The sequence below is a fragment of the Chrysemys picta genome, chromosome 23 (assembly GCF_011386835.1).
Source record: "Chrysemys picta bellii isolate R12L10 chromosome 23, ASM1138683v2, whole genome shotgun sequence".
Lineage (NCBI taxonomy): Eukaryota > Metazoa > Chordata > Testudines > Emydidae > Chrysemys > Chrysemys picta.
The window spans coordinates 7482608-7495205 of record NC_088813.1 but is presented as its reverse complement, the minus strand read 5'-3'; the positions used below and the strand labels follow the sequence as shown (position 1 = coordinate 7495205).

The 12598-nt window shown below is 53.0% G+C and overlaps 1 protein-coding gene across 5 annotated transcripts in view; it reads left to right on the top strand.

Annotated features, from left to right (window-relative positions):
• Positions 1–12598, top strand: part of PTPRU (protein tyrosine phosphatase receptor type U) — a 282850-nt gene that overhangs the window by 171244 nt on the left and 99008 nt on the right. For all 5 annotated transcript variants that reach the window (XM_065576904.1, XM_065576905.1, XM_065576903.1 and 2 more), the window contains exons 9-10: positions 8799–8908; positions 10837–11038. In XM_065576904.1, the coding sequence (XP_065432976.1) occupies positions 8799–8908; positions 10837–11038 (312 nt within the window). The remainder of the gene's footprint in view (positions 1–8798; positions 8909–10836; positions 11039–12598) is intronic.

The window sequence follows — 12598 nt, the reverse complement described above, 5'->3', positions numbered from 1 at the left end:
ATTTCCAGAGGCCGAGGGAGCTGCCGTCAATACCATTCGCACATGCTGGAACAGGGACCTGAGCCTGCAAGTCAGGCATGAGCAGTTTCAACTGCAGTCCCCGTCCTCCCCTGTCTCTGTTCTGTGTGTGCACAGGGGGGCCAACAAGAGGGAGCAGATGGTCCATTGATCGTCCGCTTGTTCATTAAGCGCCAGCGACCAGCCACAAGGTGACGCATGTGAATTCGCTTCCATCGGTTGGCTGGAGATGCTGGGCCATGTCTACACAAAGGTCTCAGCATAGACCTGGGTGTCTTGAGAGGAGTCCTTGAAATGAGGCTGTAATGGCAGCATTGAGGGGGGATTTTGATCCCCCCCAAACACACGTGCGCACACACACATACATATGTGTACATGCTTATGCACACACATGCATGTGCATGCACACACATTCACACACGTACATTAAGATGTGCATGTACACACACACACATATTTACACACACATAACTCCCCATACATCCCCCCACACACGTGTGCAAACATCCATATGCACACACACCGCTACATGTACGCACATCCACACATGCAGGCACATACGTGTGAATGCACCCTGCCCACATTCACTTATAAGTGTACTCACACATATATTCACATGCACAGACACACTCATAGATTCACATGCATACATCTATATGCGCATACACCCGTGTGCATGTACATCCCCCACACGCTCACACACACGTGTGCACACGCACTCGTGCTCACGAGCACTCATGCACCCCCACATCCCTCGAGCTATCACGAGTCAAAGCGCTTGGAGCATTTTCTTCTCTAGAAGGGTAAAATAGTTGAGTAATTAGCGATACACCACTTAGGAGAGCAAATCATTTTGTACTTAACAGGCAGGCGTGAGTGTGTGTATGTTGCTTTATTTAAAGTGTTTACGGAGGGTGGAAAAAAAGCTCGTGAAAGGATTCAGTTTTGGCACAACAAAAGCATAACTCCTTCTCCATTCCCGTGGAGTGAAAGCCTCTTAAAGATACAATCGATGGAAGAATAAACTCCTGCCGACCTTCCCCTGCTACACACACACCCTTTCGGCAATCTCTACGCGCGGCGGCGTGGCGCCCGGTACTCAGGAAATCACCAGAGTTCACTTAAACTGCCGTGTTCCAGTGTTTATACGGCTGTCAGTTGCACATTACTAAGTCAGCGCCGCTCAGCAGGGCAGCTGGGTTGGATCGAATGCCTCTTGCCTCTTGAGATTTGAGTTCCCATTCAGATACAGGTCACATGTGAAATGAGCCTTCCCCCCCCTCCGCTAGTCTACTTAGTTCTAGCTGGATGTTTGATTTATCTGCCTTGGAAAATCACTGCACCGATTCAGCAGTACCTGTGCAAATGTAAACCCCGGATCGGAACAGCTGACGGGGTGACAGGTCAGGACGGAAGGTCCTCGGCAGAGGTAGTGTGCGTGCGTGTGGGCTCTGGACTGGAATAGCTGGAGGGGCATCAGCAAAGCTGTGTGAGCATGGGGGGGCAGGATAAGACGGAGGGACATTACCCGAGCTGCAGGGAGCTGGGAATGATGTGTCAGAGGGTATTGCTAGTTTGGGATGAGTTGCACCGAGGGAGCTGGGTGTGGATGTGTGAGCCGGCGCTGTCGGCATTCCACCATTGGCAGCAAGATTGCAAAGAAATACTAAAGGAAAGGGTCCCTCTCAACTGACTCCAGAAACAAGGCAACCTCTTGACTGATGATGTGGCTTCCTGGTGCCAGCTCTGATTCCTCTAAGCCATCCAAGGCGTGTATCCCGGGGAGCTGAGGAAAGGACACGTCTGTCCCAGAGCACCCGTGACACTGAGAGCAAACTTGGGCCCGGAGGGCCATGCGTGGGAGGCGCATTTGGCGACGAGCACCATGGACGCAGAGGCGGGTTTGACCATGTAGGCTTGTGAGGAGGCTGAGACGGGGTGGTGGATTTGGGCCGGGAGAGATGGATGATGGGGGGTGACCACAGATGAGCTCGCAGTGAGGGTCCCTGTAAGATGGTATGAAATGGTGATTTATACTGCTTTGATTTTGTATCTCAGACTGCGCCACAGACCATGTAAAACTCGTACCACTTCTATTGCTCCCTGAATTTTTCCTATTTTTTTCCCCCGTGTCTGGAAGAATCCCCTACATTTAAAAACCCTTATTGCTGAAAATAAAACCCAAACTTGAGTATCAGGGAGTCAGCAGGGAGCCAGCTGTTACACACACCTGTTCTCTCTGCACCTCTTGCCCTGGGAGAGGGAGCATTCAGAACAGAGCTCGGGAAAACCTGGTGTCTTACAGAACATAGGAACTGCCCGGTTGGGTCAGAGCCGCGGTCCATCCAGACCAGTAGCCTGTCTCTGACAGTGGCCAGCACCAGATGTCTCAGAGGAAGGTGCAGTAGTAAGATGTGGGATAATTTGCCTCCCATGGAAGTCCCTATGAGTTAGCAATTGGCGATTCATTGAAGGGTGAATTTATGCATCCCTTCTACAATGTTTTGTTGGCATTAGCTATTTCAATCCTGGATGGTCTTGTTGTCCATAGAAGCATGTTTAATGACCTAGATCTCTCCTGGATGATCCAGCATTCAATAGGACGGTGAAAGAATGTTCCCTATTGCGTTGTGAAAGGTGTGCATTATTTGTTTGGGGGTTTTTGTGCACACTTGTGGTCTGCCTGTGTGCGTGGTTATTGCTATTATTGATTATAACTGAACCCCCCAAACTGTGCATTAATTGGCGTGTTATTTGTAGCAATCAGAATGATCTGTCTGCCCCCATACGCACTCCCCCATCTATCTACTGCGATACAAAGAATACATAATATGTGTGTCTGCATATGTTCTGCACTCCTGTCTGTGGCATCAGAACGGCCTCTAGGGGGTGCTGTGAGACTTAATTGGCGACTGAAGCCCATTGAGATCTTCAGATGAGAGGTGCTCTGGGAGAAAGTAATGTATTCTGCAGTTCCAGGCTGCCACGGAGGGTTATGAATCGCAGCAGCAGGGGAATGTGCCCTGGAAGACTCTGCTCCAGTGTCCTTTGCGGTGAAACGTCAGGTGCATTCCAAACGCTGGTAATTAAATGGAGCATTTGCATAATGCTGAGCACGGTTTCAATTTGCAGATGAATTCTGTGCATTTGTTTCCAAGAGGAAAAAAAATCTCTCTCTGCCCCAAAGGTTTCCCTAATGCTCCATGAATTTAATAAGTGTCTTGTGTACACGTGTACGACATGGCGCTGCGGATTCAATTAACTTGTAAATCAAGTGGAAATAGTGTATTTGCACGGCGGGAACAGCACGTAAGGCGATCCCTGTCCCATGGCTGTGGAATTAGATCTGAGCAAAAACGCTGCGAGAAAATTGTCCGTGGACGTTTGTTCGAAGGAAGAACTGAATTCCCTTCACCTGCAGCCGCTTCCGGGGTGGGGAGAGGAGAGCGTATCCCATCAAACGCATTCACTGGCCGAGATATTCATGGACATGATCAATGTTCATGAAAAACTAATTTTGACTGTGGTCTGAAGATTCAGCCTGGTCCTAAGCACGTGCCTGGTTTTTAAACCCCCGAAGCGTCCTATTGACTTTCAGTGCAGTTACGCAGGAGCTTGAAGTTAGGCACATGTTCAAGTTCCGTTCTGAATCAGGGTCTGGTATTCATACTGAGATCCCGACTCTTGAGTCCGCTTTCTCCAATCAGGCAACAAAATCACTTCCATATGACCTCCATATCCAATGGGAATTGGCCAACACACCTTGATTATTGAGTACCCACACAACCAGACAGCTACGGGTGAGAATCGGTTGGGGAGTGATAGCAAGTCATGGATAGAGTTGAGGAAATCCTGATTCACTCCCAGACAGAAGAGGAGCAAATGCATTGAAACCAATTATCTGCAGCTAGACCCAAAAACACAAGAAACTCACCAGGTTTTGTTAGGAAGTCGAATCTCTGGCCAAGGCTTGCAAAGCGTCCGGAGCCGAGTTTCCAGTGAGTCTTGGCAGAGCGACAGCTTTGCATCAAAACTGAAAATGCCTATTCAGTGCAGAACTAGGGGATGCTCAAGGCTTTTAACTGAGGGCTTTCTCTTCCTGGTAGTTTTAACTTAAAGTGGAACCCCAGGGCAAGAAATGTATATGGCTCAAGCCCCTGTGAACCCAAACCACAGAGCTCAACAAAACAGCTAGCCACGGCCTTAATGGAGCATACAACCCAAAAGCCTCTTTTCAAACAGGCAATTTCGGGAGGGCCCAGCTAATGGCTGTTAATAGTGTTTTTGGACTTTTCATCCGTGCTGTTCTTTCGGCAGCTCCGTCCCTGTGCGCGATGTGTAATTTTTTTTTGTAAGTGGGTATAATTGCTCCCTCTGTCTCAAATTAGAGGGTGCATTTTTCAAGCATTAACGCCTGCAGCAGATGATACTACTCATGAATTGTGATCTCTGCAAAGCAATTGCCTGTTCTGTCCTCCTTAATAAGCACCTTGGGTTGGGGAGAGAAAAAAGAAATCCATGCTAAATGAGTGGCTATCGATCTTAGTGTCTTCACTTGTTGTTGCTGTTTGTGGTGGGGATTATTATTCTTATTGCTAATTAGAGGGAATGGTGGTGCCATGCCGAAACTGCCAAAATGTTTGCAGATCAGATCTCACGCAAGGCTTTTATCAGACTGGGCGGAGCAGTGCACAGCACAATCTCCAGGCTTGGGAGAGTGAAGAATACAAATGTAACCCATGTTAACATAGTCTGTCTCTCTGTCCCTCTCGAGTGGCCAGCGTATGCCTAGAATTTCATGAGTCTGCTACTTTCTTCGTCCCTTTTGCTGAGCCAAGTAGAGGTTCACGATTTTTAGATCCAGAGTTCTTGGGTTCAAACCCAGCAGACAACTGATTCTTCTGTCGACCTTGTAGTGTCTGTACTGGGGCATAGGTCGGTTCATGTACGCCTCCCAAGGATGTACATTTTTCACATCCCGGAGGGTCGTACCTAAATGGACCTAAATTTTAGGCCTGGTGTGCACTACAAAGTTAGGTCAATGTAAGCTGCCTTGCATTGATCTAGTGTGCATGTGTCTACACTAAAATTTGCCCCCACTGCTGTACACCAACGTAGCAACACCACCTTCCCGAGCGATGTTGAGCCGTGGTCCATGTACCGATGGTGATGCAATGGGAGTGTAGACGCTGTGTTAGCGATGTTGACCCTAACAGTCCTCCAGCAGCTGTCCCACAAGGCCCGACACTGACTGCTGTGGTCACCGCTGTGAACTCCACTGCCTGGCGGTCATGGAGACCAGAAGTTTTCCCCCACTCCCTTGAAAGCCGTGTGAATTTTTGAAATGCCGTTTCCTGATTGTCCAGCGTGGAGAGCACACCTAGCAGCTCCCCATTGTCTGACCACGCTGGCTACCCTCTCCGGACACGCTCCGGCCTAGAGTAGACAGGAGGTATTGGCTCTCCTGGGCTTGTGGGGAGAAGAGTCTGTGCAGGCCCAGCTATGGACCAGCCATAGAAATGTGGACATCTACAAGCAGATTGCACGACAGGGACCAGCAGCAACACCGCGTGAAAGCAAAGGAACTGCAGCAGGTGCACCAGAAGGCCAGGGAGGCCAACAGTTGATCTGGTGTCGAGCCGCAGACCTGCCACTTTAACAAAGAACTGTGTGCCGTACTTCGGGAGACCCCGCCACCACCCACACTCGAGAAACTGCCGAGGAGCCTGAGTCCCGGGCCCCTGGCGTGAACAGCGAGGAGGCGGTGGAGGAAGAAGAGGAGGAGGAAGGGGGACATGCGACTGGATGGGACCAGCTATGCCATGTGCCAGGATCTGTTTTCTGGTCAGTCTCAGCAGTCGATCATGTGTGAGCCCAGTGCAGGGGAAGGAAGCTCGGGTAAGCATGTAAATGTATTTCCCATTACAGTGATGTGCTGATGGTGCCCCCAAGTTAGCAGGACACAGCTATCAACTTTTCATTAATCTAGGTGGGGTGGGAGCGGGGGATGCCAAGCAATTTGTTTACGTGCACAGGGATGTCCCTTGAATCCTCCTGAGAGATATCTGTGAAGCAGTCATGGAGTTACTTTGCAATCCTCGCCTGAAATTAAGGACAACCACAGCATCACATATACTGACCCGTGAGAGCCACGGCTGCTGTATGTTTAGGTAAAATGTTCTGTTCTATTAATTTATTGAGTTTTTAAAGTATTTGCTTTTAAATTGCACAGATTTTTCTTTTCACGGATTTTGTTACTGAATAAAATTCTGTTATTTGGAAAAGAATTCATCTTTATTAGTTCACCACAGAGTACCTAGCTGTTCTGAAAGCACCCACTCACTTGTTACTGTACAGCGTGACACAACTCTTAGGATCAGTAACAAACACAGTGTAATCATCATAAATGTACAGCAAGCAGTGCAAAATCAAGAGGTGCATTAACAGTGTTATATCCTTAGATGTGCAGCAAGCACCACAAAATTCCTAACAGGCCCCCAAACATCTGGCCTAGGTAGAGCGCAATCCACCACAAGCCTTACTGTGGCTCACTGTTAAAGTGCTTTTTCAAAGCCTCCCTGAGCTGTATAGCTCTGCATTGAGCTTTTCTGATAGTCTTGGTGTCGGGCTGTTTAAACTCAGCAGACAGCTGCTCCAGCTCTGCCCTCCACCCCAACGGCAATTTTGCCCCCTTTGCTTCACAGATATTGTGCAGGACACAGCAGACAGCTATAACCATTGGGATATTTTTCTCACTGAGATTCAGTCTTGCAAATAAACAACACCAGCGTCCCTTCAATCTACCAAAAGCACATTCAGCTGTCATTCTGCACCTGCTGAGCCAGCAGTTGAATATTTCCTTGATCCTGTCAAGGTGGCCGGTATACGGCCTTATGAGTCAGGGGAGAAAGGGATAAACTGGGTTGCCCAGGACCACTAGTGGCATTTCAACATCGCCAGTGTTAACCCCTCTGGTCGGGAATTAAGTCCTTGCTTGTAGGTCTCTGAACAGTCTTGTGGTCTTAAAGATGTGAGCATCATGCACCTTCCCTGAGCAGCCCATACTGATGTTGGAGAAGCATCCCTGGGTCTAGCAATACTTGCATAGCCATAGAAAAATAGTCTTTTCTGTTCGCATCCTCTGTGGCAAGGTGGTCTGGTGCCAAAGTAGGAATGTGCGTCTGTGGCGCCACTGCGGTTCGGGAACCCCTTTGCTGCAGATCCATCCTCAACGTCCCTGTAGCGAAGCAAAGACTCACTGGCGCGGCGCCTCCTGCTGGTCGTCTCGGGAATTAGCTTTTCCAGCCCAGAGCACCCTCTGCAGGCCGATGTCTCGCTTGCCGCTGGCCCTGTGTCCCTCCTGAACCCCCCGCCTGCGCCCCCCTGCCCTGACTCCGCCCGACCTTTCCCCCGCCTGCGTCCCCCTAACCTGACTCTGCCTGGCCCCCCTAACCCGACTCCGCACGGCTTTTCCCTCACCTGCGTCCCCCACCCCGACTCCGCCCTTCTAGATGAGGGTTCTGCCCTCGGCAGTGCCCCCTTAGTCTGGGTCTCCCCTCCCTGGGGAACCCCCCCCCATCCCTCCCTTGCCTCAGTGGCAACTGTCAGTCATCATCTAGCCCCCGCCCCCTGGGACAGACGGCAGTCTGTACCACTCATCATCGGCAAGGGGGGTCAGACCAGCTGCCTCTGCCTAGATCTGCCTCTGCAGCCCTAGGACCCTTTCTTGGGCCCTCACCTTGGCCTGCAGCCTGGGGCTCTGCTAGGCTGGAGCTCCCCAGCTCCCTCTGCCCTTCCCCAGCACTGCTGCACCCTAGGTCCCCTGCTCAGCTTCCCAGGCAGCCAGGTCCTTCTCTCTCCATGTAGCTAGAGAGAGAGTGTCTCCTTCTCAGCCTCTGGCCCTCAGGCCTCTTATAGGGCCAGGTGTGACCTGGTCGGTGCATGGCCCCACCTGTGGCTGCTTCCCCCAACCAGCCCAGCTTTTCCCCTGCCCCAGCGCGCTCCCAGGGCTGTTTGAAGCCCTTCAGGGCAGGAGCGGGGTGACCACCCCGCTACAGTCCCGTACATGGCCGAGAGAGACAGCACTGGGCTGTCCTGATCTTCGCACTGAACTGACACTGTCCTTTCCAAATGCTCCAGGAAGAGTCCGGCCCCTGGCTGCTTGGTGCGTTCTCCCCCTGGGCTGGCGGAGGTCGCAGTGACGGCACAAAGCCTGTCTACCTGTGGGCATCGGGGGGCAAGCTGAGGTGTCTCAGCAGCAGCTCCCGTGTAGCCCCTGGTTTCCGGAGGCTGCTGCGCGAGCCCTGCCTGCGTGCTACAGTCCCCGCGGCGTGTCCTAGCTCGGGAACGCCGCAGGCCGCATCCTCAGCTGGGGTAAAGTCAATGGACCTTCCACCAGCTCAGGATCTGGCCCTTTATAGTCAAAACGCCCTGCGGCTGCTATTTGCTTTCCAGCTGGATGGGGGCCAAAAGGCCTGGGGGTTGCAGGCAATCCCCAAAGAGCCTAAACCCCGTCCGGGCCAGGAGCTGCACCGGCGGAAGGTGTGTGAGCCTGAATGCTGAATCTCCCGGGCTTGAGCCGTGCCCCCAGCATTGTCTGAAAGGCGGGTGGGGTTTTATTGGCGGGGGGCGGGAGGGACATAATGATGCAGATGGCGTTCTTGTTTGCTTTTAACTCCTCTTTGACCAGCAGCGCTTTCAGCGAAGCCGAGCGCCCGGCGCAGACTGGCGTCCCCCTGCAGAATGTCATTGTTCCTTTGTTCTTCTCTTTGTGTCACTAGTCCCCGGAGGCATCGCCTCAGAGTCACTCACCTTCACCCCCTTGGAGGACATGATCTTCCTGAAGTGGGAAGAGCCACTGGAGGCCAACGGGCTGATCACCCAGTATGAGGTAGGTTCTGCGGCGTTGTTCAGCAGGAAGGGAGAAGCACCTGGGGCCGGGGTGTTGGAGACGCGGATACGTTCTAAGAGCATCCTCGTAAATGTCTGTAATCCTGTTACCACAAATCTCCAGTCCTGGAACTAAGACTTGAAAAGTTACCAGGCCCTGGTACAAAGCCTAATAAAGAGTCATAAAAATTGCATCATTTTGCTCTCATAGAGCCAGGAGTGTCCAAGTTCTTATCTTCCCTCTGCCACTGATTCACTCTGTGGCCTTGGTTGAGTCATTTAGGTCCCAAAATGTAATTTTGCGTGCCTCCATTTTGGACACCCAGGGCCTGACTTTCAGAGGGCCTGATCGCCTGCAGCTGCCGTTGGCTTCGCCTGGAGTTGCGTGTGCTTGGCACCTCTGAAAATCCGACCTAGCTCCTTTCTGCAGTTGGGCATCCAAACACAGACGTGCCCAAAATGAGAGTCCACCCTTGAAAATTTGCCGTTAGCCCTCTCTGTGTCTCCATGTCCCCAGGGGACAGTACCAGCTACTTCCCAAGCCAGCAGTGAGGACTAATCCGTGAAGTGTTTGTACAGTACTTTGAGAATGCAAAGCGCCATTTAAGTTCTGGGTAGCGTTAGTCCCCAGACTGCTGCGTTTCGCTGGGCACTGGGACATCTGGCAACCCGTCCGGTCCACTCCCAGCGCGTTAGGCAACACAGGAGCGGTTGGTAGAGTTTGTTCCTTTCTCAGCAAGGCATTGAGGAGAGACTTTCTTTGGGCGTCTCTTTCCGCTCGGTTCAGTGCGGAGAGAAAATGTCACATTGTGGCCGGTGTGTTTCCCGAATGGGGACGCTCGCGGGAGGGCCCCTCTCTGTCTCCCAAACGCAGTCAGGCAAGACTCCCTCTTATCTCTCTTTGCTTTTCAGCCTTCGCGCCGGCCTCTCCGGCATCAACAAAATTATCAGAGCGCGGAAACAGACAAATGAAAAGCTGATGCCTTATCTACGTTCCCCTTGCTGCGGCTGCCTGATCTGCGCTGCGTGGGGAATGATGGAGGCTCAGCTTTTCATTCGGGAGCCGCTGTTTTCTATCAGGGAGATTAAGGGCTACTGCATCGTTATTGCTACCTTCGAGCCCTTGCTTTGGGGGGTGGGATCCAGCCTGCTTTTTATCCTCTTTACAATGGGTCTCTGTCTCTCTGCGTGTCCCTCTTTGAATGCCCCTGTAATCCCCTTGCAATGGCTTTTCACACCGGAGCCCCGGCATGTGCTCTTAGCTGCAAAAGGACAAGCCCGGTTTCTGAAGGGAACTGAGTGGGTGGCTGTTGAATGGGTCCGGGGCACAGTGGGTTAGTGCACCAGCCTGGGGGGTGTGGAGAGAAGGGTTCAAATCTGCTGCTAGGTCTGAGGTTAAAAATGAATCGGTTGGGTGCTAGCTGACCTTGGTTCCCCGCAGGCTTTTCTCCCCAGGCTTTTCTGCTCAAGAGAGGGCAGTTGGGGGGCCCAGCGCTGGAATGTCAGGGGGCTGCAGGGGAGGGGTGTTGGGAGGGCAGTGTGTGGGTCTCAGGGTGGCATAGCAGAGGGTGCTGTCAGGTTTCTTGCACAGTCTTGGGTCTGTCTAGTGCTCCCAGCTGGTCACTTTCTCCAGTTCAAATTCAACGCCAAGCTTGTTTTAGGGATAGATTGGTGAGGCCTCTTTCTATATTTAAAAAACCCAAAGCAGCCCCGCACTGCTCCCATCTCTTCCCCACGTCTGTGTTCCGTGCAGGGGCACTCCGCTCACGGGACCAGATCTGCATGCCCCACCCAAACACGCTGCTGCACAATCCCCTCATACTGACCTCCTGCTATCCGCTCCCCCATGAGCCCTTTTATCTATCCCCCTCTCCTCCCATTTGGGATGGCAGCCAGGCGGCTGTCTCACGGTCTCTCGTGTTCTCCTAGATCAGCTACCAGAGCATCGAGTCTTCGGACCCAGCCGTCAACGTGCCAGGCCCCCGCCGCACCGTCTCCAAGCTCCGCAATGAGACCTACCACGTCTTCTCCAACCTGCACCCGGGCACCACCTACCTGTTCTCCGTGCGGGCGCGCACTGGCAAGGGTTTCGGCCAGACCGCGCTGACCGAGATCACCACCAACATCTCCGGTAGGCTATCGAGATGCCGGCTCTCTGGCTTCGGGCGGGGGAGAGGGTGGCAGGGTTGGGCCCATTGGAGAGGAGGGGAAAATGGTTTGCTCTTTCCGTGTCTGTATCTATGCCGGCATGTGAGCCCAAACTCCCAACCCACTGTGGGCATGATAGAGCCTTGGCACAGGGGTAGGGGCATGGCCAGACCCCCAGAAATCAGCCTCCCCGAGGTTCTCCTTGCAGTCTCAACTGGATCTTTCTTTGCGTCCTGTCCTCCCCCTTCTCCCCTGGCCCTTTTTCCACTTCCCAGAGTAACCACTGATTTGTTTTCCTTTTGGGGCAGTCGGATTCCCCGCTGTTCCAGAGGTTCAGTCCAGCAGACAGCGATAAAGCCCCCATTAACTTAAACAGTGCTGGGGCAGGCTCTGTCTAAGTTACTGCTCGTGCTAACGCCACGCTGCAACGTGCAAGCCGGCAGGTGGACACCAGGGCTCGGAAGCTCGCGGCTGCGTGCACTGTTTAGCATGCGTGCTTTGGGAAATGCGGCCCTCCGTGCCAGGGAAAGACGGGACTCTGTTTCTCCCCAAGACAGGCACAGCTTGGAGAGTGGCAGTGCCCGCTTCCTGCCAGCCTGAGCTGCAGGGACCAGCCACGGGGAGAAAAGGGAGTTCGCGGCTATGCAGTCATCAGCCTCTCGGTTTGGGCTGCCAAAAAGCTGGTCACTCAGTGCTGTGACTGTCTCTCCGCTAAGAACTAGACGGAGCCCACTGCCTCACTCCACCCACTGCCTCACTCCACCCACGGCACGCAGTGGCTCTCAGCCAATGTCCAGTGCCCCTCTGGCTTGGATTTGAACTGGTGACTAGCTGCACAAAGAAAAATTCCTCCATCTCCTATTCTGGGCACCCCGTCCTGCCTGTCCACAGCACCCTCAATGAACCCTCTTCCCCCATGCCCCGTGCACCGGCAGCCGCTTCCCCACTGTGCTAATACCCGATCCGACAGGAATCTGCACTGCCCTTCCAGGAGGCAAGAGAGAGACGTCAGAAGCCAGGCTGCTCGGTGACAGTCAGGATGGGCCTCAGCCCTAGCCGGAGACTGACAGTGCACAATCAGGGTCTCTTCGCGCCCTCCTCCTCTGCCTACCACTGGGCTCGCACCGTTAAATACGCCTTCCCTTGAAATGGATTCTTCATGCTCCGACGATCCCCTCCCCCTTCCCCCGGCTACCCCGCAGTCAGAATTCAAATGGAAAACAGCCCTGCTGGGTAATTGAGTTGCACTGCGGCCCCCGAGCTGCCTTGTTTACATTACACCGGACCCGAGCTGGGGTGCTGGTGGAACACATTTCCTAGCTCACTGGAGCGGCCCTGGTGGAATCCGTTAGCCGGAGGTGGGCAGCAGGAGGAGAAATGGAACGCGGCCGCCGGCCCTGCAGCGCTCCCCAAATGGGCTCGGAGAACCGATATTATTTGCCAGAGTGAGAAGTGGTGTCTGAGGTGGAAGAGATAGGAGACCCTGTCTGTGCTGGGGAGGGCTGTGCATCTTGTTAGATGGTGCAAACTCCAGCAGAAGGGA